We start from the raw sequence: 21,431 nt of genomic DNA, 5'->3' as shown, positions 1-21,431 counted from the left end.
AAGAGTTCTCAGTGCTTATTTATACCTAACCGTATATATAAGTGTTTCAGTACCGGTGACAAAATGTTGCGGTAAAAGCAGCCGTACCATTTAGTATAAGGAATGTACGTTTTCCTACAATGAAAATCGCAGGCATTTTAGTGACTGTATAATGAAAGAAACACATAAATAAAGTATGTTGTTAATAAGGGAGGATTTTTCGAAAGAATGCAAAATTGCTAAGATTTGATTGGCTGGTTGATAACAAAATGGTGGAGTTTTTATAGTGTGTATCCAGGGTCACCATCAAATAATGGCTGGTCCCTGGCTCTGACCCCATTCTCCGAGTGTGTCTAAGGCACAGGAGACTGCTGAGAACAGTACAGCTCATAATAATTTATGCAACGTGGACATGGAATGTTATCAAATACATGGAAACCATGTGTTTGATTTATTTGATACCATTCCCCTGATTCCGCTTCAGCCGTTACCACGAGCCCACCCTCCCCAATTAAGGTGTCACCAACCTCCTGTGGTTTCAGGGGGAGTGGGATATCCCCAAAAAATCATTTCCAATTCACACATGCACTTTTACATGTGTGAAATAGGACAAATGTAAGCACCCACCTAATTATCTTATCTTATTATCTCTGTAGTGAGGTGTCTTAGGCAAAATACTGTATTTTTGGGCCTATTTACTCTATATGGTTGGCAGGACACTGAGGATAGAATTGCCCATTATAAAGAGAAATTATGACAAAATGCATTACAGTCGGCGATGTAATCAGCTTCTCTATGGTAGGAAGAGCAGGACTCTTATTTATGGGTTCATTCATTTCAAGCATGTTTTGTCCACAAAGGAAGCGGAATTTCTTAAATTATTTTATTCCAGCACTTTTGGTGAAGATAGACACACGACTGTAAAAAAGCAATCCAAATGATATTTCAGGATCATGTATACATATTCATATACAGTGCCTTGCGAAAGTATTCGGCCCCCTTGAACTTTGCGACCTTTTGCCACATTTCAGGCTTCAAACATAAAGATATAAAACTGTATTTTTTTGTGAAGAATCAACAACAAGTGGGACACAATCATGAAGTGGAACGACATTTATTGGATATTTCAAACTTTTTTAACAAATCAAAAACTGAAAAATTGGGCGTGCAAAATGATTGCATTATGAGTGTCTGATGAGGATGCCGTGACCTGTAACACAAAATACCTGAGTAAAGGACTATGCTTGCATTTTACCAAACTCTTCGCCGTGAGTTATTCACATACACAAAATAACAATAATCGTGAATAGCATCCTCCGACATGTATAGCGTGTACGTGCACGCTCACAGCTAACATCCATTTGGACAGCATAAGCCTGGTAGATTGCTAGCAATGGCATCAACTATTTGTTTAATTAACAGTGTTATCTGACAAAGGTATTGATGTGAGTCTCTGTGCCTCTCATAGCCGCGGGAAGTAGTGTGGGTGTAAAAAAGTCCATCCTGCTCCTCTCCTCTCGACCTAACTTCCCCTCACAGTCCCTTCAGTTTCCCTTAAGTCCTGTTAGTTTTGCTGCTCAGCCTACCTAAGTTATCCCCCACCCATTATAGCCCTGCCATTACCAACCAATCAGAGCGGTTGGAAATGTGCATCTGGACACTGCACCCGCCCACTCAGTTCTGAGTGTTATTGCCATCCAAAGGGGGGGGGAAGTCACATGTTTCTGAGGACCTTTTATTGTCGACAGTAACCTGAATGTCTGAATGTTGTGCGTGTATCTAAATTCCCACAAGAATAAGATTCCAAGTAATTCGGATGACCAAAATCATATGAACATCTTCAAAGAAAACTGTGTGGTGGTGACTATCAAGAGCACAGTGATGGGCCTCAACATCATGTTCTAACCAGACAGCACTGTAGAGGACAGAACCAAACCAATTAGTTATAAGTATACAGCGGACGTCAAGTACAGCCCAGACGTTCAGGCCTCTCCAGTCACAGCCAGGTGGGATCTGCCGGTCCCAAGCCTGGAGCCCCACCTGCAAGAACCGTGCTATTTCCGGTCCGAGGGTCCTGCAACCTCCAGACCCTGACAAAATGGGTGGCACTGTGATAGACTGCATCCAATTAATTGAGTACGGTATTGGAGGCGATTTTGTAAATGACATCGCCGAAGTCGAGGATCGGTAGGATGGTCAGTTTTACGAGGGTATGTTTGGCAGCATGAGTGAAGGATACTTTGTTGCGAAATAGGAAGCCAATTCCAGATGTAACTTTGGATTGGAGATGTTTGATGTGAGTCTGGAAGGAGAGTTTACAGTCTAACCAGAGCCCTAGGTATTTGTAGTTGTCCACATATTCTAAGTCAGAACCGTCCAGAGTAGTGATGCTGGACGGGCGGGCAGGTGCAGGCAGTGATCGGTTGAAGAGCATGCATTTAGTTTTACTTGTATTTAAGAGCAGTTGGAGGCCACGGAAGGAGAGTTGTAATTGCATTGAAGCTCGTCTGGAGGGTTGTTAACACAGTGTCCAAAGAAGGGCCAGAAGTATACAAAATGGTGTCGTCTGCATAGAGGTGGATCAGAGACTCACCAGCAGCAAGAGCGACATCATTGATGTATACAGAGAAGATAGTCAGGCCAAGAATTGAACCCTGTGGCACCCTCATAAAGACTGCCATAGGCCCGGACAACAGGCCCTCCGATTAGACACACTGAACTCTATCAGAGAAGTAGTTGGTGAACCAGGCGAGGCAATCATTTGAGAAACGAAGGCTATCGAGTCTGCCGATGACGATGTGGTGATTGACAGAGTCGAAAGCCTTGGCCAGGTCAATGAATATGGCTGCACAGTAATGTTTCTTATCGATGGCGGTTAAGATATCGTTTAGGACCTTAAGCATGGCTGAGGTGCACCCATGACCAGCTCTGAAACCAGATTGCATAGCGGAGAAGGTGCGGTGGGATTCGAAATGGTCGGTAATCTGTTTGTTGACTTGGCTTTCGAAGACCTTAGAAAGGCAGGGTAGGATAGATATAGGTCTGTAGCAGTTTGGGTCAAGAGTGTCCCCTCCTTTGAAGAGGGGGATGACCGCAGCTGCTTTCCAATCTTTGGGAATCTCAGACGACACAAAAGAGAGGTTGAACAGGCTAGTAATAGGGGTTGCAACAATTTCGGCGGACAATTTTAGAATTAAAGGGTCCAGATTGTCTAGCCCGGCTGATTTGTGGGGGTCCAGCTTTTGCAGCTCTTTCAGAACATCAGCTGACTGGATTTGGGAGAAGGAGAAATGGGGAAGGCTTGGGCGAGTTGCTGTGGGGGGTGGAGTGCTATTATCCGGGGTAGGGGTGGCCAGGTGGAAAGCATGGCCAGCCTTAGAAAAATGCTTATTGAAATTCTCAATTATAGTGGATTTATCGGTGGTGACAGAGTTTCCTATCCTCAGTGCAGTGGGCAGCTGAGAGGAGGTGCTCTTATTCTCCATGGACTTTATGGACAGAATGTTTTAAGTTTGTGTTGCAGGAAGCAGCTTTCTGCTTGAAAAATCTAGCCTTGGTTTTTCTAACTGCCTGTGTGCATTGGTTTCTAACTTCCCTAAAAATTTGCATTTCACTGGGGCTGTTCGATGCTAATGCAGAATGCCACAGGATGTTTTTGTGTTGGTTAAGGGCAGTCAGGTCTGGAGAGAACCAAGGGCTATATCTGTTCCTGGTTCTACATTTCTTGAATGGGGCATGTTTATTTAAAATGGAGAGGAAGGCAACAAAAAAAAATAGCCAGGCATCCTCTACTGACGGAATGAGGTCGATATCCTTCCAGGATACCCGAGCCAGGTCGATTAGAAAGGCCTGCTCGCTGAAGTGTTTCAGGGAGCGTTTGATAGTGATGAGTGGAGGTCGTTTGACAGCTTATCCATTACGGATGCAGGCAATGAGGCAGTGATCACTGAGATCTTGGTTGAAAACAGCAGAGGTGTATTTAGAGGGCAAGTTGGTTAGGATGATATCTATGAGGAGGCCCGTGTTTAAGGCTTTGGGGTTGTACCTGGTAGGTTCATTGATAATTTATGTGAGATTGAGGGCATCAAGCTTAGATTGTAGGATGGCCCGGGGTGTTAAGCAGGTCAGTTTAGGTCACCTAGCAGCACGACCTCTGAAGATAGATGGGGGCAATCAGTTCACATATGGTATCCAGAGCACAGCTGGGGGCAGAGGGTGGTCTATAGCAGGTGGCAACGGTGAGAGACTTGCTTTTAGAGAGGTGGATTTTTAAAAATAGAAGTTCAAATTGTTTGGGTACAGACCTGGATAGTAGGACAGAACTCTGCAGGCTATCAATGCAGTAGATTGCAACACCACCCCCTTTGGCCATTCTATCTTGTTTGAAAATGTTGTAGTTAGGGATGGAGATTTCAGAGTTATTGGTGGTCTTCCTAAGCCAGGAATCAGACACGGCTAAGACATCCGGGTTGGCAGAGTGTGCTAAAGCAGTGAATAAAACAAACTTAGGGAGGAGGCTTCTAATGTTAACATACATGAAACCAAGGCTTTTACGGTTACAGAAGTCATCAAAAGAGAGCGCCTGGGTAATAGGAGTGGAGCTAGGCACTGCAGGGCCTGGATTCACCTCTACATCGCCAGAGGAACAGAGGAGGAGTAGGATGAGGGTATGGCTAAAAGCCATGAGAATTGGACGTCTAGGACGTCCGGAACAGAGAGTAAAAGGAGCAGGTTTCTGGGGGCGATAAAATAGATTCAAGGTATACTGTACAGACAAAGGTATGGTAGGATGTGAATACAGTGGAGGTAAACCTAGGCATTGAGTGATGATGAAAGTAAACTATATTCACAAGTATGTGATAAAATTTCACAACTCTTAATACAAAACTCAAAACAAATCTTCAAAAAGGCTGTTTATTTTCCAAAAATGTAATCACAATCTCAAGTACAACACACAAATTCACACAGTAACTTTTTCACCAAACCTAATCAGTTTCATCTTGAAATACCTTTCACATTAAATAATTGCAAAAAAATAATTTTCATATGATTTTCTTCTCATTTGCTTAAATACATTTGACCATCATTTAAACCAACTGCGCTTAATGGATTTTGAGAACTACAGAAATAAAATGTGTTTAAAGTATAAACATTTAAATGACATGTATGATACATGATAACCATGCAGAATGACTACTTGTTATTGCTAATTGATTTCAATACGGAGCAGGATAGACAGCAAGGGAGAGGAAGAAATCAAATAGCTTGTGGACAAGGGGTCCGTCAAAGAGGTGGGCATGGGCCCCATCAAAGAAGTCAAAGAGGTGGGAATGAGCCCCATCAAAGAAGTCAAAGAGGTGGGAATGAGCCCCATCAAAGAGGTCAAAGAGGTGGGCATGGGCCCCATCAAAGAGGTCAAAGAGGTGGGCATGGGCCCCATCAAAGATGTGGACATCAGAGGGAGAGAGGCAGACGGCAGGGAACTGTTGTGTCTAATGAAGTCTGGGCCGTTGTTGTTGACCATGTGGTATACACCGGCCTTACCATGGCAGAGGCTGCCAGATAAATTCACCCCAATCTGAGAAGATCAACTGCCAATTCGATCAAAAGAACCAGTCTGCAGGATATGCCCTATACTTTTTTTTGTTGGTATTTTATGAGTATCCCCATTAGCTGTTGCAAAAGCAGCAGCTACTCTTCCTGGGGTCCACACAAAACATGAAACATTACAAAGAATGACATAATAAAGAACATCAATAGACAAGAAAAAGCTCAAGGACAGAACTATATACTTTTTAAAAAAGGCACTCATAGCCTACATATCAATACTTTACTATTACATTTACAGTAAATTACATTCTAACACATGTAAATTCGCAAAACATGTTACAGTATTCTGACAGTATGATCTATTGACCCTGTTTTACCCTCAGAATTGACAGAAGACCACATGGTGGTGGCCGTGTGCTGACCGACCAGCAGTAGTGGGCAGTGGTGGAAACAGTGAAAGCCAGGAATGACATACGGCTGTCGGAAATGACTCTGGCCCATTGAGGAGAACGTTGACACCAACAATCGCCTTTTGAAGAGGCACCAGGTATCTATGAAACACATTTTTTTCTGGTGCCTTTTGACAGAAACAACGACCAGGTGGAACAACTGGGGTCCGAGTATGTTCAGGTACAGCACTATATAGTGTATTACTGTTACTATTTGATGTACATGCTATGCAACTTACTTCACAATATCATATTGGAACTGTACTATAAAAATAACTAACCAAAATATATTTTTAGAGAGTGATGGTGCTTGATGCTGGTTCAACCTGTCCAAAACTCAGGACTGTGGGCAGAAGCTCATTGTCCAAGGGCCTGGACAACGTGGGGGGAGGGAATGTGTGCAATTATCTCTTAAAATTTGGTAGGACGTAGGTGGCACATCCACAATTTTTTACTTATATTTATTTACCTCCAAAAACACAGTTACGTTTCTTTTGCTGCGTAGTATATAATATGAGCGAATTCGTACGAACATTGTTGGTGATCAAAGTCCATACATTTGAATGTTGATAAATGACGCCCGAAAGGTGGAATTGAACCACTCTGCCGCTAAGCAGCTACAGGTTTGAAGCCTGCACCCAGGACCACCGAGGCTCATCCGGGCACTTGAATGAGAGTTCACAGTGGCTATATACACCTGAGGGTGTACATAAATGTTTCAGTGTCGGTGACAAAATGTTGTGGTAAAAGCAACCGTATTATTTAGCATAAGGAATGTACGTTTTTCTTCAATGAAAATCGCAAGCATTTTAGTGACTGTATAATGAAAGAAATACAGAAATTAAACGAAGTGTCTTGTTAAGGGAGGGCTTTTCGAAAGAATGCAAAATTACTAAGATTTGATTGGCTGGTTGATAACAAAAGGGGTGGAGTGTTTATATTGCGCATCCAGGGTGACCATCAAATAATGACTGGTCCCTAGCTTTGACCCCATTCTCCAAGGGTGTCTAAGGCACAGGAGGCTGCTGTGTTCAAAATGTACAGTTCATAATAATGTATGGAACGGAGTAAATGGAATGTTATCAAATACATGGAAACCAGCTCATAGGCCAACAGGCAACCCTCCAAGTGCCTGCACAATGTGGGGGAAACATTTCTGTGTACGTAGCTATCTCTTAAGATGGTTTGGTGTGCCACCCTCCTTCCATGGATGAGGCATGCGACAACATCAGCGCAGACCAATGTCAAGCTTGGATTCACCATGGTAAAAGGTTTTTCTCAAGGTGCATGAACAATGAGGACATTTACTGTGATGTGGATGAGAATTTATGGCCAAATGCTCAAGACAGGCTTGATGCAAATGAATGTGTGCTAAACACATACAGGCCCTTTCTGAGTACCCATAAGAATGCTGTTTATTATCCCACCCCATCCCAAAATACACACACGCATGATGACTACTGGGATTTCTACTCTTTACCTGAGCCTAATTCTTACATTAGGCTATCTGGCTCTCTAAAAGTACCTCAATGACATGGGGACAGAAGTCTTTAAGAATATTCTGACAATAATAATGTATTCTATTCAATCCCCAAGCTGAATCTTATTTGCCAAAAGTGGTTTGCTCCACTTCAGACCTCTCACATCAGTTTCATATGAAGAAAAGGATGCAAGGAGCCCACTCTACACTACTGAGATACATCCTAGAGGTCCTTCCCTCAAAGAAAGGTGTTCTCGATGATCAGCACGTGAGGCTCCTCCTCAGTTTCCCCAGCAGGGGGTGCCAGTGGCTCTGTAGACCCTTCTTCCAGAGGAGCACAGCACATCTTCCCAGCACAGCCCTTCCCACAGGCCAGGCGGCAGGCGAGGTGTGAGGGCATCTCCCTATGGATGATGGCGGGGTTGGTGCTGTTGTTATCCAGGTTGCCGTTGGCTGTGGGAGTAGAGAGGAGGAACTCTGGTTGTACGGTGCAGCAGCTCACACCTACACTCTGCAGCACCTTGGTGACCCCCGACAACAGATCACCACACCTGTGGGAATAGCTGCATATTGAGTTAACTATATTTACTGTCCATCCAAAACCATTTCCCCATCGGCAACATGCATTGTATTGTACTATAAAAACAGACACAAACCTGTGTATCTGGAACCCAGCGTGGCAGTGGACATGTACAGACGCCACCAGGCAGCTCTCTGTCAGCTGCCACACGTGGAGGTCGTGCACCGCCCGCACCCCTGGCACACTGGCGATCCGCCGGCCCAGATCAGACACACACACCTGGGGCGGGACGGCCTGGAGCAGCAGCCAACCGTAGCGGCACACCTGGGGCAGAGTGGTGGCCAGCAGCACCCCCACAGCCACCATGGAGAAGCCAGGGTCCAGGTAGACGAAGGGGCCACAGGCCCCAGAGCCATGCATGCAGTCTGGGCCCAGCAGTAGCAGGGTAAGTCCGTTGGTGAGTGCCAGGATGGAACCTAGCAGTGCCTGAGTGAGGGCGATGAGGGATGGGAGGCAGGCGGGAAGTTGGACCCTGAGGCTTGTAGGGCTTTCTGACTTTAGGGCTGAGGCTATGGTGGGGTCTGTCTGATTTTCTGAGGAGGAGACAGGATAAAAAGAGGCTAAGGCAGGAAGAACTGAACAAATCTGAAATAATGTAATAATTAGTCTGTCTACCACCCATGAAATGGCTTCACTTGATTAGTATAAACATTGAAAAACACCTCTGTCTCACTTAGAGATTCTCTGGTACTTTTGGTTACTTTTTACCCAGTAGTTCTGAAAGTAGTGTTAACGAGCCAAAAGTGGTCCCAGAAAATGTGCAGATAAGTGCACCATGTCATTATTCTCTCTGTCGTGCTGCTGTGTGTGTGCGTCATGTGCATCTTGCTAGCTGTCACTCATATAGCAAGGGGCTGAAGCTCATTGGTTGAAATCGAATTGCTGGGGGGCTGGCCCAGATGGGGGGAAATGGCACAGCACAGGTTCCAGAAAAACAGTTGCTTCCAAACTAGTGATTTTGTGCCTAATTGAGGTAAGTAATTTTGATCATAGATTATGCACTGTGGGACTGTGGGCAGAAGCTCATTGTCCAAGGGCCTGGACAACGTGCGGGGAGGGAATGTGTGCACTTATCTCTTAAAATTTGGTAGGACGTAGGTGGCCCATCCACAATTTTTTACTTATATTTATTTACCTCCAAAAACACAGTTACGTTATAAATGACGCCCGAAAGGTGGAATTGAACCACTCTGCCGCTAAGCAGCTACAGGTTTGAAGCCTGCACCCAGGACCACCGAGGCTCATCCGGGCACTTGAATGAGAGTTCACAGTGGCTATATACACCTGAGGGTGTACATAAATGTTTCAGTGTCGGTGACAAAATGTTGTGGTAAAAGCAACCGTATTATTTAGCATAAGGAATGTACGTTTTTCTTCAATGAAAATCGCAAGCATTTTAGTGACTGTATAATGAAAGAAATACAGAAATTAAACGAAGTGTCTTGTTAAGGGAGGGCTTTTCGAAAGAATGCAAAATTACTAAGATTTGATTGGCTGGTTGATAACAAAAGGGGTGGAGTGTTTATATTGCGCATCCAGGGTGACCATCAAATAATGACTGGTCCCTAGCTTTGACCCCATTCTCCAAGGGTGTCTAAGGCACAGGAGGCTGCTGTGTTCAAAATGTACAGTTCATAATAATGTATGGAACGGAGTAAATGGAATGTTATCAAATACATGGAAACCAGCTCATAGGCCAACAGGCAACCCTCCAAGTGCCTGCACAATGTGGGGGAAACATTTCTGTGTACGTAGCTATCTCTTAAGATGGTTTGGTGTGCCACCCTCCTTCCATGGATGAGGCATGCGACAACATCAGCGCAGACCAATGTCAAGCTTGGATTCACCATGGTAAAAGGTTTTTCTCAAGGTGCATGAACAATGAGGACATTTACTGTGATGTGGATGAGAATTTATGGCCAAATGCTCAAGACAGGCTTGATGCAAATGAATGTGTGCTAAACACATACAGGCCCTTTCTGAGTACCCATAAGAATGCTGTTTATTATCCCACCCCATCCCAAAATACACACACGCATGATGACTACTGGGATTTCTACTCTTTACCTGAGCCTAATTCTTACATTAGGCTATCTGGCTCTCTAAAAGTACCTCAATGACATGGGGACAGAAGTCTTTAAGAATATTCTGACAATAATAATGTATTCTATTCAATCCCCAAGCTGAATCTTATTTGCCAAAAGTGGTTTGCTCCACTTCAGACCTCTCACATCAGTTTCATATGAAGAAAAGGATGCAAGGAGCCCACTCTACACTACTGAGATACATCCTAGAGGTCCTTCCCTCAAAGAAAGGTGTTCTCGATGATCAGCACGTGAGGCTCCTCCTCAGTTTCCCCAGCAGGGGGTGCCAGTGGCTCTGTAGACCCTTCTTCCAGAGGAGCACAGCACATCTTCCCAGCACAGCCCTTCCCACAGGCCAGGCGGCAGGCGAGGTGTGAGGGCATCTCCCTATGGATGATGGCGGGGTTGGTGCTGTTGTTATCCAGGTTGCCGTTGGCTGTGGGAGTAGAGAGGAGGAACTCTGGCTGTACGGTGCAGCAGCTCACACCTACACTCTGCAGCACCTTGGTGACCCCCGACAACAGATCACCACACCTGTGGGAATAGCTGCATATTGAGTTAACTATATTTACTGTCCATCCAAAACCATTTCCCCATCGGCAACATGCATTGTATTGTACTATAAAAACAGACACAAACCTGTGTATCTGGAACCCAGCGTGGCAGTGGACATGTACAGACGCCACCAGGCAGCTCTCTGTCAGCTGCCACACGTGGAGGTCGTGCACCGCCCGCACCCCTGGCACACTGGCGATCCGCCGGCCCAGATCAGACACACACACCTGGGGCGGGACGGCCTGGAGCAGCAGCCAACCGTAGCGGCACACCTGGGGCAGAGTGGTGGCCAGCAGCACCCCCACAGCCACCATGGAGAAGCCAGGGTCCAGGTAGACGAAGGGGCCACAGGCCCCAGAGCCATGCATGCAGTCTGGGCCCAGCAGTAGCAGGGTAAGTCCGTTGGTGAGTGCCAGGATGGAACCTAGCAGTGCCTGAGTGAGGGCGATGAGGGATGGGAGGCAGGCGGGAAGTTGGACCCTGAGGCTTGTAGGGCTTTCTGACTTTAGGGCTGAGGCTGTGGTGGGGTCTGTCTGATTTTCTGAGGAGGAGACAGGATAAAAAGAGGCTAAGGCAGGAAGAACTGAACAAATCTGAAATAATGTAATAATTAGTCTGTCTACCACCCATGAAATGGCTTAACTTGATTAGTATAAACATTGAAAAACACCTCTGTCTCACTTAGAGATTCTCTGGTACTTTTGGTTACTTTTTACCCAGTAGTTCTGAAAGTAGTGTTAACGAGCCAAAAGTGGTCCCAGAAAATGTGCAGATAAGTGCACCATGTCATTATTCTCTCTGTCGTGCTGCTGTGTGTGTGCGTCATGTGCATCTTGCTAGCTGTCACTCATATAGCAAGGGGCTGAAGCTCATTGGTTGAAATCGAATTGCTGGGGGGCTGGCCCAGATGGGGGGAAATGGCACAGCACAGGTTCCAGAAAAACAGTTGCTTCCAAACTAGTGATTTTGTGCCTAATTGAGGTAAGTAATTTTGATCATAGATTATGCATTTATGAAGTACACATTGACACTTCCAGCCCACTACAAAAAAAAGTAGTTGCCAAAGTTCTGGAGCATGTCTTTAAAGTCACTGGGGTTCGGAGTATGTTCAGGTACAGCACTATATAGTGTATTACTGTTACTATTTGATGTACATGCTATGCAACTTACTTCACAATATCATATTGGAACTGTACTATAAAAATAACGAACCAAAATATATTTTTAGAGAGTGATGGTGCTTGATGCTGGTTCAACCTGTCCAAAACTCAGGACTGTGGGCAGAAGCTCATTGTCCAAGGGCCTGGACAACGTGCGGGGAGGGAATGTGTGCACTTATCTCTTAAAATTTGGTAGGACGTAGGTGGCCCATCCACAATTTTTTACTTATATTTATTTACCTCCAAAAACACAGTTACGTTATAAATGACGCCCGAAAGGTGGAATTGAACCACTCTGCCGCTAAGCAGCTACAGGTTTGAAGCCTGCACCCAGGACCACCGAGGCTCATCCGGGCACTTGAATGAGAGTTCACAGTGGCTATATACACCTGAGGGTGTACATAAATGTTTCAGTGTCGGTGACAAAATGTTGTGGTAAAAGCAACCGTATTATTTAGCATAAGGAATGTACGTTTTTCTTCAATGAAAATCGCAAGCATTTTAGTGACTGTATAATGAAAGAAATACAGAAATTAAACGAAGTGTCTTGTTAAGGGAGGGCTTTTCGAAAGAATGCAAAATTACTAAGATTTGATTGGCTGGTTGATAACAAAAGGGGTGGAGTGTTTATATTGCGCATCCAGGGTGACCATCAAATAATGACTGGTCCCTAGCTTTGACCCCATTCTCCAAGGGTGTCTAAGGCACAGGAGGCTGCTGTGTTCAAAATGTACAGTTCATAATAATGTATGGAACGGAGTAAATGGAATGTTATCAAATACATGGAAACCAGCTCATAGGCCAACAGGCAACCCTCCAAGTGCCTGCACAATGTGGGGGAAACATTTCTGTGTACGTAGCTATCTCTTAAGATGGTTTGGTGTGCCACCCTCCTTCCATGGATGAGGCATGCGACAACATCAGCGCAGACCAATGTCAAGCTTGGATTCACCATGGTAAAAGGTTTTTCTCAAGGTGCATGAACAATGAGGACATTTACTGTGATGTGGATGAGAATTTATGGCCAAATGCTCAAGACAGGCTTGATGCAAATGAATGTGTGCTAAACACATACAGGCCCTTTCTGAGTACCCATAAGAATGCTGTTTATTATCCCACCCCATCCCAAAATACACACACGCATGATGACTACTGGGATTTCTACTCTTTACCTGAGCCTAATTCTTACATTAGGCTATCTGGCTCTCTAAAAGTACCTCAATGACATGGGGACAGAAGTCTTTAAGAATATTCTGACAATAATAATGTATTCTATTCAATCCCCAAGCTGAATCTTATTTGCCAAAAGTGGTTTGCTCCACTTCAGACCTCTCACATCAGTTTCATATGAAGAAAAGGATGCAAGGAGCCCACTCTACACTACTGAGATACATCCTAGAGGTCCTTCCCTCAAAGAAAGGTGTTCTCGATGATCAGCACGTGAGGCTCCTCCTCAGTTTCCCCAGCAGGGGGTGCCAGTGGCTCTGTAGACCCTTCTTCCAGAGGAGCACAGCACATCTTCCCAGCACAGCCCTTCCCACAGGCCAGGCGGCAGGCGAGGTGTGAGGGCATCTCCCTATGGATGATGGCGGGGTTGGTGCTGTTGTTATCCAGGTTGCCGTTGGCTGTGGGAGTAGAGAGGAGGAACTCTGGTTGTACGGTGCAGCAGCTCACACCTACACTCTGCAGCACCTTGGTGACCCCCGACAACAGATCACCACACCTGTGGGAATAGCTGCATATTGAGTTAACTATATTTACTGTCCATCCAAAACCATTTCCCCATCGGCAACATGCATTGTATTGTACTATAAAAACAGACACAAACCTGTGTATCTGGAACCCAGCGTGGCAGTGGACATGTACAGACGCCACCAGGCAGCTCTCTGTCAGCTGCCACACGTGGAGGTCGTGCACCGCCCGCACCCCTGGCACACTGGCGATCCGCCGGCCCAGATCAGACACACACACCTGGGGCGGGACGGCCTGGAGCAGCAGCCAACCGTAGCGGCACACCTGGGGCAGAGTGGTGGCCAGCAGCACCCCCACAGCCACCATGGAGAAGCCAGGGTCCAGGTAGACGAAGGGGCCACAGGCCCCAGAGCCATGCATGCAGTCTGGGCCCAGCAGTAGCAGGGTAAGTCCGTTGGTGAGTGCCAGGATGGAACCTAGCAGTGCCTGAGTGAGGGCGATGAGGGATGGGAGGCAGGCGGGAAGTTGGACCCTGAGGCTTGTAGGGCTTTCTGACTTTAGGGCTGAGGCTATGGTGGGGTCTGTCTGATTTTCTGAGGAGGAGACAGGATAAAAAGAGGCTAAGGCAGGAAGAACTGAACAAATCTGAAATAATGTAATAATTAGTCTGTCTACCACCCATGAAATGGCTTCACTTGATTAGTATAAACATTGAAAAACACCTCTGTCTCACTTAGAGATTCTCTGGTACTTTTGGTTACTTTTTACCCAGTAGTTCTGAAAGTAGTGTTAACGAGCCAAAAGTGGTCCCAGAAAATGTGCAGATAAGTGCACCATGTCATTATTCTCTCTGTCGTGCTGCTGTGTGTGTGCGTCATGTGCATCTTGCTAGCTGTCACTCATATAGCAAGGGGCTGAAGCTCATTGGTTGAAATCGAATTGCTGGGGGGCTGGCCCAGATGGGGGGAAATGGCACAGCACAGGTTCCAGAAAAACAGTTGCTTCCAAACTAGTGATTTTGTGCCTAATTGAGGTAAGTAATTTTGATCATAGATTATGCACTGTGGGACTGTGGGCAGAAGCTCATTGTCCAAGGGCCTGGACAACGTGCGGGGAGGGAATGTGTGCACTTATCTCTTAAAATTTGGTAGGACGTAGGTGGCCCATCCACAATTTTTTACTTATATTTATTTACCTCCAAAAACACAGTTACGTTATAAATGACGCCCGAAAGGTGGAATTGAACCACTCTGCCGCTAAGCAGCTACAGGTTTGAAGCCTGCACCCAGGACCACCGAGGCTCATCCGGGCACTTGAATGAGAGTTCACAGTGGCTATATACACCTGAGGGTGTACATAAATGTTTCAGTGTCGGTGACAAAATGTTGTGGTAAAAGCAACCGTATTATTTAGCATAAGGAATGTACGTTTTTCTTCAATGAAAATCGCAAGCATTTTAGTGACTGTATAATGAAAGAAATACAGAAATTAAACGAAGTGTCTTGTTAAGGGAGGGCTTTTCGAAAGAATGCAAAATTACTAAGATTTGATTGGCTGGTTGATAACAAAAGGGGTGGAGTGTTTATATTGCGCATCCAGGGTGACCATCAAATAATGACTGGTCCCTAGCTTTGACCCCATTCTCCAAGGGTGTCTAAGGCACAGGAGGCTGCTGTGTTCAAAATGTACAGTTCATAATAATGTATGGAACGGAGTAAATGGAATGTTATCAAATACATGGAAACCAGCTCATAGGCCAACAGGCAACCCTCCAAGTGCCTGCACAATGTGGGGGAAACATTTCTGTGTACGTAGCTATCTCTTAAGATGGTTTGGTGTGCCACCCTCCTTCCATGGATGAGGCATGCGACAACATCAGCGCAGACCAATGTCAAGCTTGGATTCACCATGGTAAAAGGTTTTTCTCAAGGTGCATGAACAATGAGGACATTTACTGTGATGTGGATGAGAATTTATGGCCAAATGCTCAAGACAGGCTTGATGCAAATGAATGTGTGCTAAACACATACAGGCCCTTTCTGAGTACCCATAAGAATGCTGTTTATTATCCCACCCCATCCCAAAATACACACACGCATGATGACTACTGGGATTTCTACTCTTTACCTGAGCCTAATTCTTACATTAGGCTATCTGGCTCTCTAAAAGTACCTCAATGACATGGGGACAGAAGTCTTTAAGAATATTCTGACAATAATAATGTATTCTATTCAATCCCCAAGCTGAATCTTATTTGCCAAAAGTGGTTTGCTCCACTTCAGACCTCTCACATCAGTTTCATATGAAGAAAAGGATGCAAGGAGCCCACTCTACACTACTGAGATACATCCTAGAGGTCCTTCCCTCAAAGAAAGGTGTTCTCGATGATCAGCACGTGAGGCTCCTCCTCAGTTTCCCCAGCAGGGGGTGCCAGTGGCTCTGTAGACCCTTCTTCCAGAGGAGCACAGCAAATCTTCCCAGCACAGCCCTTCCCACAGGCCAGGCTGCAGGCGAGGTGTGAGGGCATCTCCCTATGGATGATGGCGGGGTTGGTGCTGTTGTTATCCAGGTTGCCGTTGGCTGTGGGAGTAGAGAGGAGGAACTCTGGCTGTACGGTGCAGCAGCTCACACCTACACTCTGCAGCACCTTGGTGACCCCCGACAACAGATCACCACACCTGTGGGAATAGCTGCATATTGAGTTAACTATATTTACTGTCCATCCAAAACCATTTCCCCATCAGGCAACATGCATTGTATTGTACTATAACAACAGACACAAACCTGTGTATCTGGAACCCAGCGTGGCAGTGGACATGTACAGACGCCACCAGGCAGCTCTCTGTCAGCTGCCACACGTGGAGGTCGTGCACCGCCTGCACCCCTGGCACACTGGCGATCCGCCGGCCCAGATCAGACACACACACCTGGGGCGGGACGGCCTGGAGCAGCAGCCAACCGTAGCGGCACACCTGGGGCAGAGTGGTGGCCAGCAGCACCCCCACAGCCACCATGGAGAAGCCAGGGTCCAGGTAGACGAAGGGGCCACAGGCCCCAGAGCCATGCATATGCAGTCTGGGCCCAGCAGTAGCAGGGTAAGTCCGTTGGTGAGTGCCAGGATGGAACCTAGCAGTGCCTGAGTGAGGGCGATGAGGGATGGGAGGCAGGCGGGAAGTTGGACCCTGAGGCTTGTAGGGCTTTCTGACTTTAGGGCTGAGGCTGTGGTGGGGTCTGTCTGATTTTCTGAGGAGGAGACAGGATAAAAAGAGGCTAAGGCAGGAAGAACTGAACAAATCTGAAATAATGTAATAATTAGTCTGTCTACCACCCATGAAATGGCTTAACTTGATTAGTATAAACATTGAAAAACACCTCTGTCTCACTTAGAGATTCTCTGGTACTTTTGGTTACTTTTTACCCAGTAGTTCTGAAAGTAGTGTTAACGAGCCAAAAGTGGTCCCAGAAAATGTGCAGATAAGTGCACCATGTCATTATTCTCTCTGTCGTGCTGCTGTGTGTGTGCGTCATGTGCATCTTGCTAGCTGTCACTCATATAGCAAGGGGCTGAAGCTCATTGGTTGAAATCGAATTGCTGGGGGGCTGGCCCAGATGGGGGGAAATGGCACAGCACAGGTTCCAGAAAAACAGTTGCTTCCAAACTAGTGATTTTGTGCCTAATTGAGGTAAGTAATTTTGATCATAGATTATGCATTTATGAAGTACACATTGACACTTCCAGCCCACTACAAAAAAAAGTAGTTGCCAAAGTTCTGGAGCATGTCTTTAAAGTCACTGGGGTTCGGAGTATGTTCAGGTACAGCACTATATAGTGTATTACTGTTACTATTTGATGTACATGCTATGCAACTTACTTCACAATATCATATTGGAACTGTACTATAAAAATAACGAACCAAAATATATTTTTAGAGAGTGATGGTGCTTGATGCTGGTTCAACCTGTCCAAAACTCAGGACTGTGGGCAGAAGCTCATTGTCCAAGGGCCTGGACAACGTGCGGGGAGGGAATGTGTGCACTTACCTCTTAAAATTTGGTAGGACGTAGGTGGCCCATCCACAATTTTTTACTTATATTTATTTACCTCCAAAAACACAGTTACGTTATAAATGACGCCCGAAAGGTGGAATTGAACCACTCTGCCGCTAAGCAGCTACAGGTTTGAAGCCTGCACCCAGGACCACCGAGGCTCATCCGGGCACTTGAATGAGAGTTCACAGTGGCTATATACACCTGAGGGTGTACATAAATGTTTCAGTGTCGGTGACAAAATGTTGTGGTAAAAGCAACCGTATTATTTAGCATAAGGAATGTACGTTTTTCTTCAATGAAAATCGCAAGCATTTTAGTGACTGTATAATGAAAGAAATACAGAAATTAAACGAAGTGTCTTGTTAAGGGAGGGCTTTTCGAAAGAATGCAAAATTACTAAGATTTGATTGGCTGGTTGATAACAAAAGGGGTGGAGTGTTTATATTGCGCATCCAGGGTGACCATCAAATAATGACTGGTCCCTAGCTTTGACCCCATTCTCCAAGGGTGTCTAAGGCACAGGAGGCTGCTGTGTTCAAAATGTACAGTTCATAATAATGTATGGAACGGAGTAAATGGAATGTTATCAAATACATGGAAACCAGCTCATAGGCCAACAGGCAACCCTCCAAGTGCCTGCACAATGTGGGGGAAACATTTCTGTGTACGTAGCTATCTCTTAAGATGGTTTGGTGTGCCACCCTCCTTCCATGGATGAGGCATGCGACAACATCAGCGCAGACCAATGTCAAGCTTGGATTCACCATGGTAAAAGGTTTTTCTCAAGGTGCATGAACAATGAGGACATTTACTGTGATGTGGATGAGAATTTATGGCCAAATGCTCAAGACAGGCTTGATGCAAATGAATGTGTGCTAAACACATACAGGCCCTTTCTGAGTACCCATAAGAATGCTGTTTATTATCCCACCCCATCCCAAAATACACACACGCATGATGACTACTGGGATTTCTACTCTTTACCTGAGCCTAATTCTTACATTAGGCTATCTGGCTCTCTAAAAGTACCTCAATGACATGGGGACAGAAGTCTTTAAGAATATTCTGACAATAATAATGTATTCTATTCAATCCCCAAGCTGAATCTTATTTGCCAAAAGTGGTTTGCTCCACTTCAGACCTCTCACATCAGTTTCATATGAAGAAAAGGATGCAAGGAGCCCACTCTACACTACTGAGATACATCCTAGAGGTCCTTCCCTCAAAGAAAGGTGTTCTCGATGATCAGCACGTGAGGCTCCTCCTCAGTTTCCCCAGCAGGGGGTGCCAGTGGCTCTGTAGACCCTTCTTCCAGAGGAGCACAGCAAATCTTCCCAGCACAGCCCTTCCCACAGGCCAGGCTGCAGGCGAGGTCTGAGGGCATCTCCCTATGGATGATGGCGGGGTTGGTGCTGTTGTTATCCAGGTTGCCGTTGGCTGTGGGAGTAGAGAGGAGGAACTCTGGTTGTACGGTGCAGCAGCTCACACCTACACTTTGCAGCACCTTGGTGACCCCCGACAACAGATCACCACACCTGTGGGAATAGCTGCATATTGAGTTAACTATATTTACTGTCCATCCAAAACCATTTCCCCATCAGCAACATGCATTGTATTGTACTATAACAACAGACACAAACCTGTGTATCTGGAACCCAGCGTGGCAGTGGACATGTACAGACGCCACCAGGCAGCTCTCTGTCAGCTGCCACACGTGGAGGTCGTGCACCGCCTGCACCCCTGGCACACTGGCGATCCGCCGGCCCAGATCAGACACACACACCTGGGGCGGGACGGCCTGGAGCAGCAGCCAACCGTAGCAGCACACCTGGGGCAGAGTGGTGGCCAGCAGCACCCCCACAGCCACCATGGAGAAGCCAGGGTCCAGGTAGACGAAGGGGCCACAGGCCCCAGAGCCATGCATATGCAGTCTGGGCCCAGCAGTAGCAGGGTAAGTCCGTTGGTGAGTGCCAGGATGGAACCTAGCAGTGCCTGAGTGAGGGCGATGAGGGATGGGAGGCAGGCGGGAAGTTGGACCCTGAGGCTTGTAGGGCTTTCTGACTTTAGGGCTGAGGCTGTGGTGGGGTCTGTCTGATTTTCTGAGGAGGAGACAGGATAAAAAGAGGCTAAGGCAGGAAGAACTGAACAAATCTGAAATAATGTAATAATTAGTCTGTCTACCACCCATGAAATGGCTTAACTTGATTAGTATAAACATTGAAAAACACCTCTGTCTCACTTAGAGATTCTCTGGTACTTTTGGTTACTTTTTACCCAGTAGTTCTGAAAGTAGTGTTAACGAGCCAAAAGTGGTCCCAGAAAATGTGCAGATAAGTGCACCATGTCATTATTCTCTCTGTCGTGCTGCTGTGTGTGTGCGTCATGTGCATCTTGCTAGCTGTCACTCATATAGCAAGGGGCTGAAGCTCATTGGTTGAAATCGAATTGCTGGGGGGCTGGCCCAGATGGGGGGAAATGGCACAGCACAGGTTCCAGAAAAACAGTTGCTTCCAAACTAGTGATTTTGTGCCTAATTGAGGTAAGTAATTTTGATCATAGATTATGCATTTATGAAGTACACATTGACACTTCCAGCCCACTACAAAAAAAAGTAGTTGCCAAAGTTCTGGAGCATGTCTTTAAAGTCACTGGGGTTCGGAGTATGTTCAGGTACAGCACTATATAGTGTATTACTGTTACTATTTGATGTACATGCTATGCAACTTACTTCACAATATCATATTGGAACTGTACTATAAAAATAACGAACCAAAATATATTTTTAGAGAGTGATGGTGCTTGATGCTGGTTCAACCTGTCCAAAACTCAGGACTGTGGGCAGAAGCTCATTGTCCAAGGGCCTGGACAACGTGCGGGGAGGGAATGTGTGCACTTATCTCTTAAAATTTGGTAGGACGTAGGTGGCCCATCCACAATTTTTTACTTATATTTATTTACCTCCAAAAACACAGTTACGTTTCTTTTGCTGCGTAGTATATATTATGAACGAATTCGTACGAACATTGTTGGTGATCAAAGTCCATACATTTGAATGTTGATAAATGACGCCCGAAAGGTGGAATTGAACCACTCTGCCGCTAAGCAGCTACAGTTTTGAAGCCTGCACCCAGGACCACCGAGGCTCATCCGGGCACTTGAATGAGAGTTCACAGTGGCTATATACACCTGAGGGTGTACATAAATGTTTCAGTGTCGGTGACAAAATGTTGTGGTAAAAGCAACTGTATTATTTAGTATAAGGTGTGTACGTTTTTCTACAATGAAAATCGCAAGCATTTTAGTGACTGTATAATGAAAGAAACACAGAAATTTAACGAAGTGTCTTGTTAAGGGAGGGCTTTTCGAAAGGGTGCAAAATTGCTAAGATTTGATTGGCTGGTTGATAACAAAAGGGGTGGAGTGTTTATTTTGCGCATCCAGGGTCACCATCAAATAATGGCTGGTCCCTAGCTTTGACCCCATTCTCCAAGGGTGTCTAAGGCACAGGAGGCTGCTGTGTTCATAATGTCCAGTTCATAATAATGTATGGAACGGAGTAAATGGAATGTTATCAAATACATGGAAACCAGCTCATAGGCCAACAGGCAACCCTCCACGTGCCTGCACAATGTGGGGGAAACATATCTGTGTGCGTAGCTATCTCTTAAGATGGTTTGGTGTGCCACCCTCCTTCCATGGATGAGGCATGCGACAACATCAACGCAGACCAATGTCAAGCTTGGATTCACCATGGTAAAAGGTTTTTCTCAAGGTGCATGAACAATGAGGACATTTACTGTGATGTGGATGAGAATTTATGGCCAAATGCTCAAGACAGGCTTGATGCAAATT

At 45.7% G+C, this 21,431-nt stretch overlaps 5 protein-coding genes across 5 annotated transcripts; all 5 read right to left on the bottom strand.

Annotated features, from left to right (window-relative positions):
• Positions 1-7,518: 7,518 nt before the first annotated feature.
• On the bottom strand, positions 7,519-8,503 carry LOC116354770 (zinc transporter 1-like). Its single transcript, XM_031796103.1, has 2 exons — positions 8,115-8,503; positions 7,519-8,009 (listed from the first exon to the last, which is right to left on the bottom strand). Exons 1-2 carry the CDS (start codon positions 8,396-8,398, stop codon positions 7,697-7,699), a joined length of 597 nt encoding a protein of 198 aa, XP_031651963.1. The 5' UTR covers positions 8,399-8,503; the 3' UTR covers positions 7,519-7,696.
• A 1,659-nt stretch (positions 8,504-10,162) lies between these two features.
• Positions 10,163-11,213, bottom strand: LOC109887886 (zinc transporter 1-like). The gene is made up of 2 exons (XM_031796102.1): positions 10,762-11,213; positions 10,163-10,656 (listed from the first exon to the last, which is right to left on the bottom strand). Exons 1-2 carry the CDS (start codon positions 11,043-11,045, stop codon positions 10,344-10,346), a joined length of 597 nt encoding a protein of 198 aa, XP_031651962.1. The 5' UTR covers positions 11,046-11,213; the 3' UTR covers positions 10,163-10,343.
• A 1,856-nt stretch (positions 11,214-13,069) lies between these two features.
• Positions 13,070-14,061, bottom strand: LOC116354769 (zinc transporter 1-like). The gene is made up of 2 exons (XM_031796101.1): positions 13,666-14,061; positions 13,070-13,560 (listed from the first exon to the last, which is right to left on the bottom strand). The coding sequence occupies exons 1-2, from the start codon at positions 13,947-13,949 to the stop codon at positions 13,248-13,250; spliced, it is 597 nt and encodes a 198-aa protein (XP_031651961.1). The 5' UTR covers positions 13,950-14,061; the 3' UTR covers positions 13,070-13,247.
• Positions 14,062-15,716: 1,655 nt separating this feature from the next.
• Positions 15,717-16,597, bottom strand: LOC116354709 (zinc transporter 1-like). Its single transcript, XM_031795288.1, has 2 exons — positions 16,314-16,597; positions 15,717-16,207 (listed from the first exon to the last, which is right to left on the bottom strand). The coding sequence occupies exons 1-2, from the start codon at positions 16,595-16,597 to the stop codon at positions 15,895-15,897; spliced, it is 597 nt and encodes a 198-aa protein (XP_031651148.1). The 3' UTR covers positions 15,717-15,894.
• A 2,204-nt stretch (positions 16,598-18,801) lies between these two features.
• Positions 18,802-19,503, bottom strand: LOC116354708 (zinc transporter 1-like). Its single transcript, XM_031795287.1, has 2 exons — positions 19,220-19,503; positions 18,802-19,114 (listed from the first exon to the last, which is right to left on the bottom strand). The coding sequence occupies exons 1-2, from the start codon at positions 19,501-19,503 to the stop codon at positions 18,802-18,804; spliced, it is 597 nt and encodes a 198-aa protein (XP_031651147.1).
• Between the last annotated feature and the right edge of the window lie 1,928 nt (positions 19,504-21,431).

The sequence above is a fragment of the Oncorhynchus kisutch genome, linkage group LG18 (assembly GCF_002021735.2).
Source record: "Oncorhynchus kisutch isolate 150728-3 linkage group LG18, Okis_V2, whole genome shotgun sequence".
NCBI lineage: Eukaryota > Metazoa > Chordata > Actinopteri > Salmoniformes > Salmonidae > Oncorhynchus > Oncorhynchus kisutch.
This window is presented reverse-complemented; position numbering and strand designations above follow the sequence as displayed.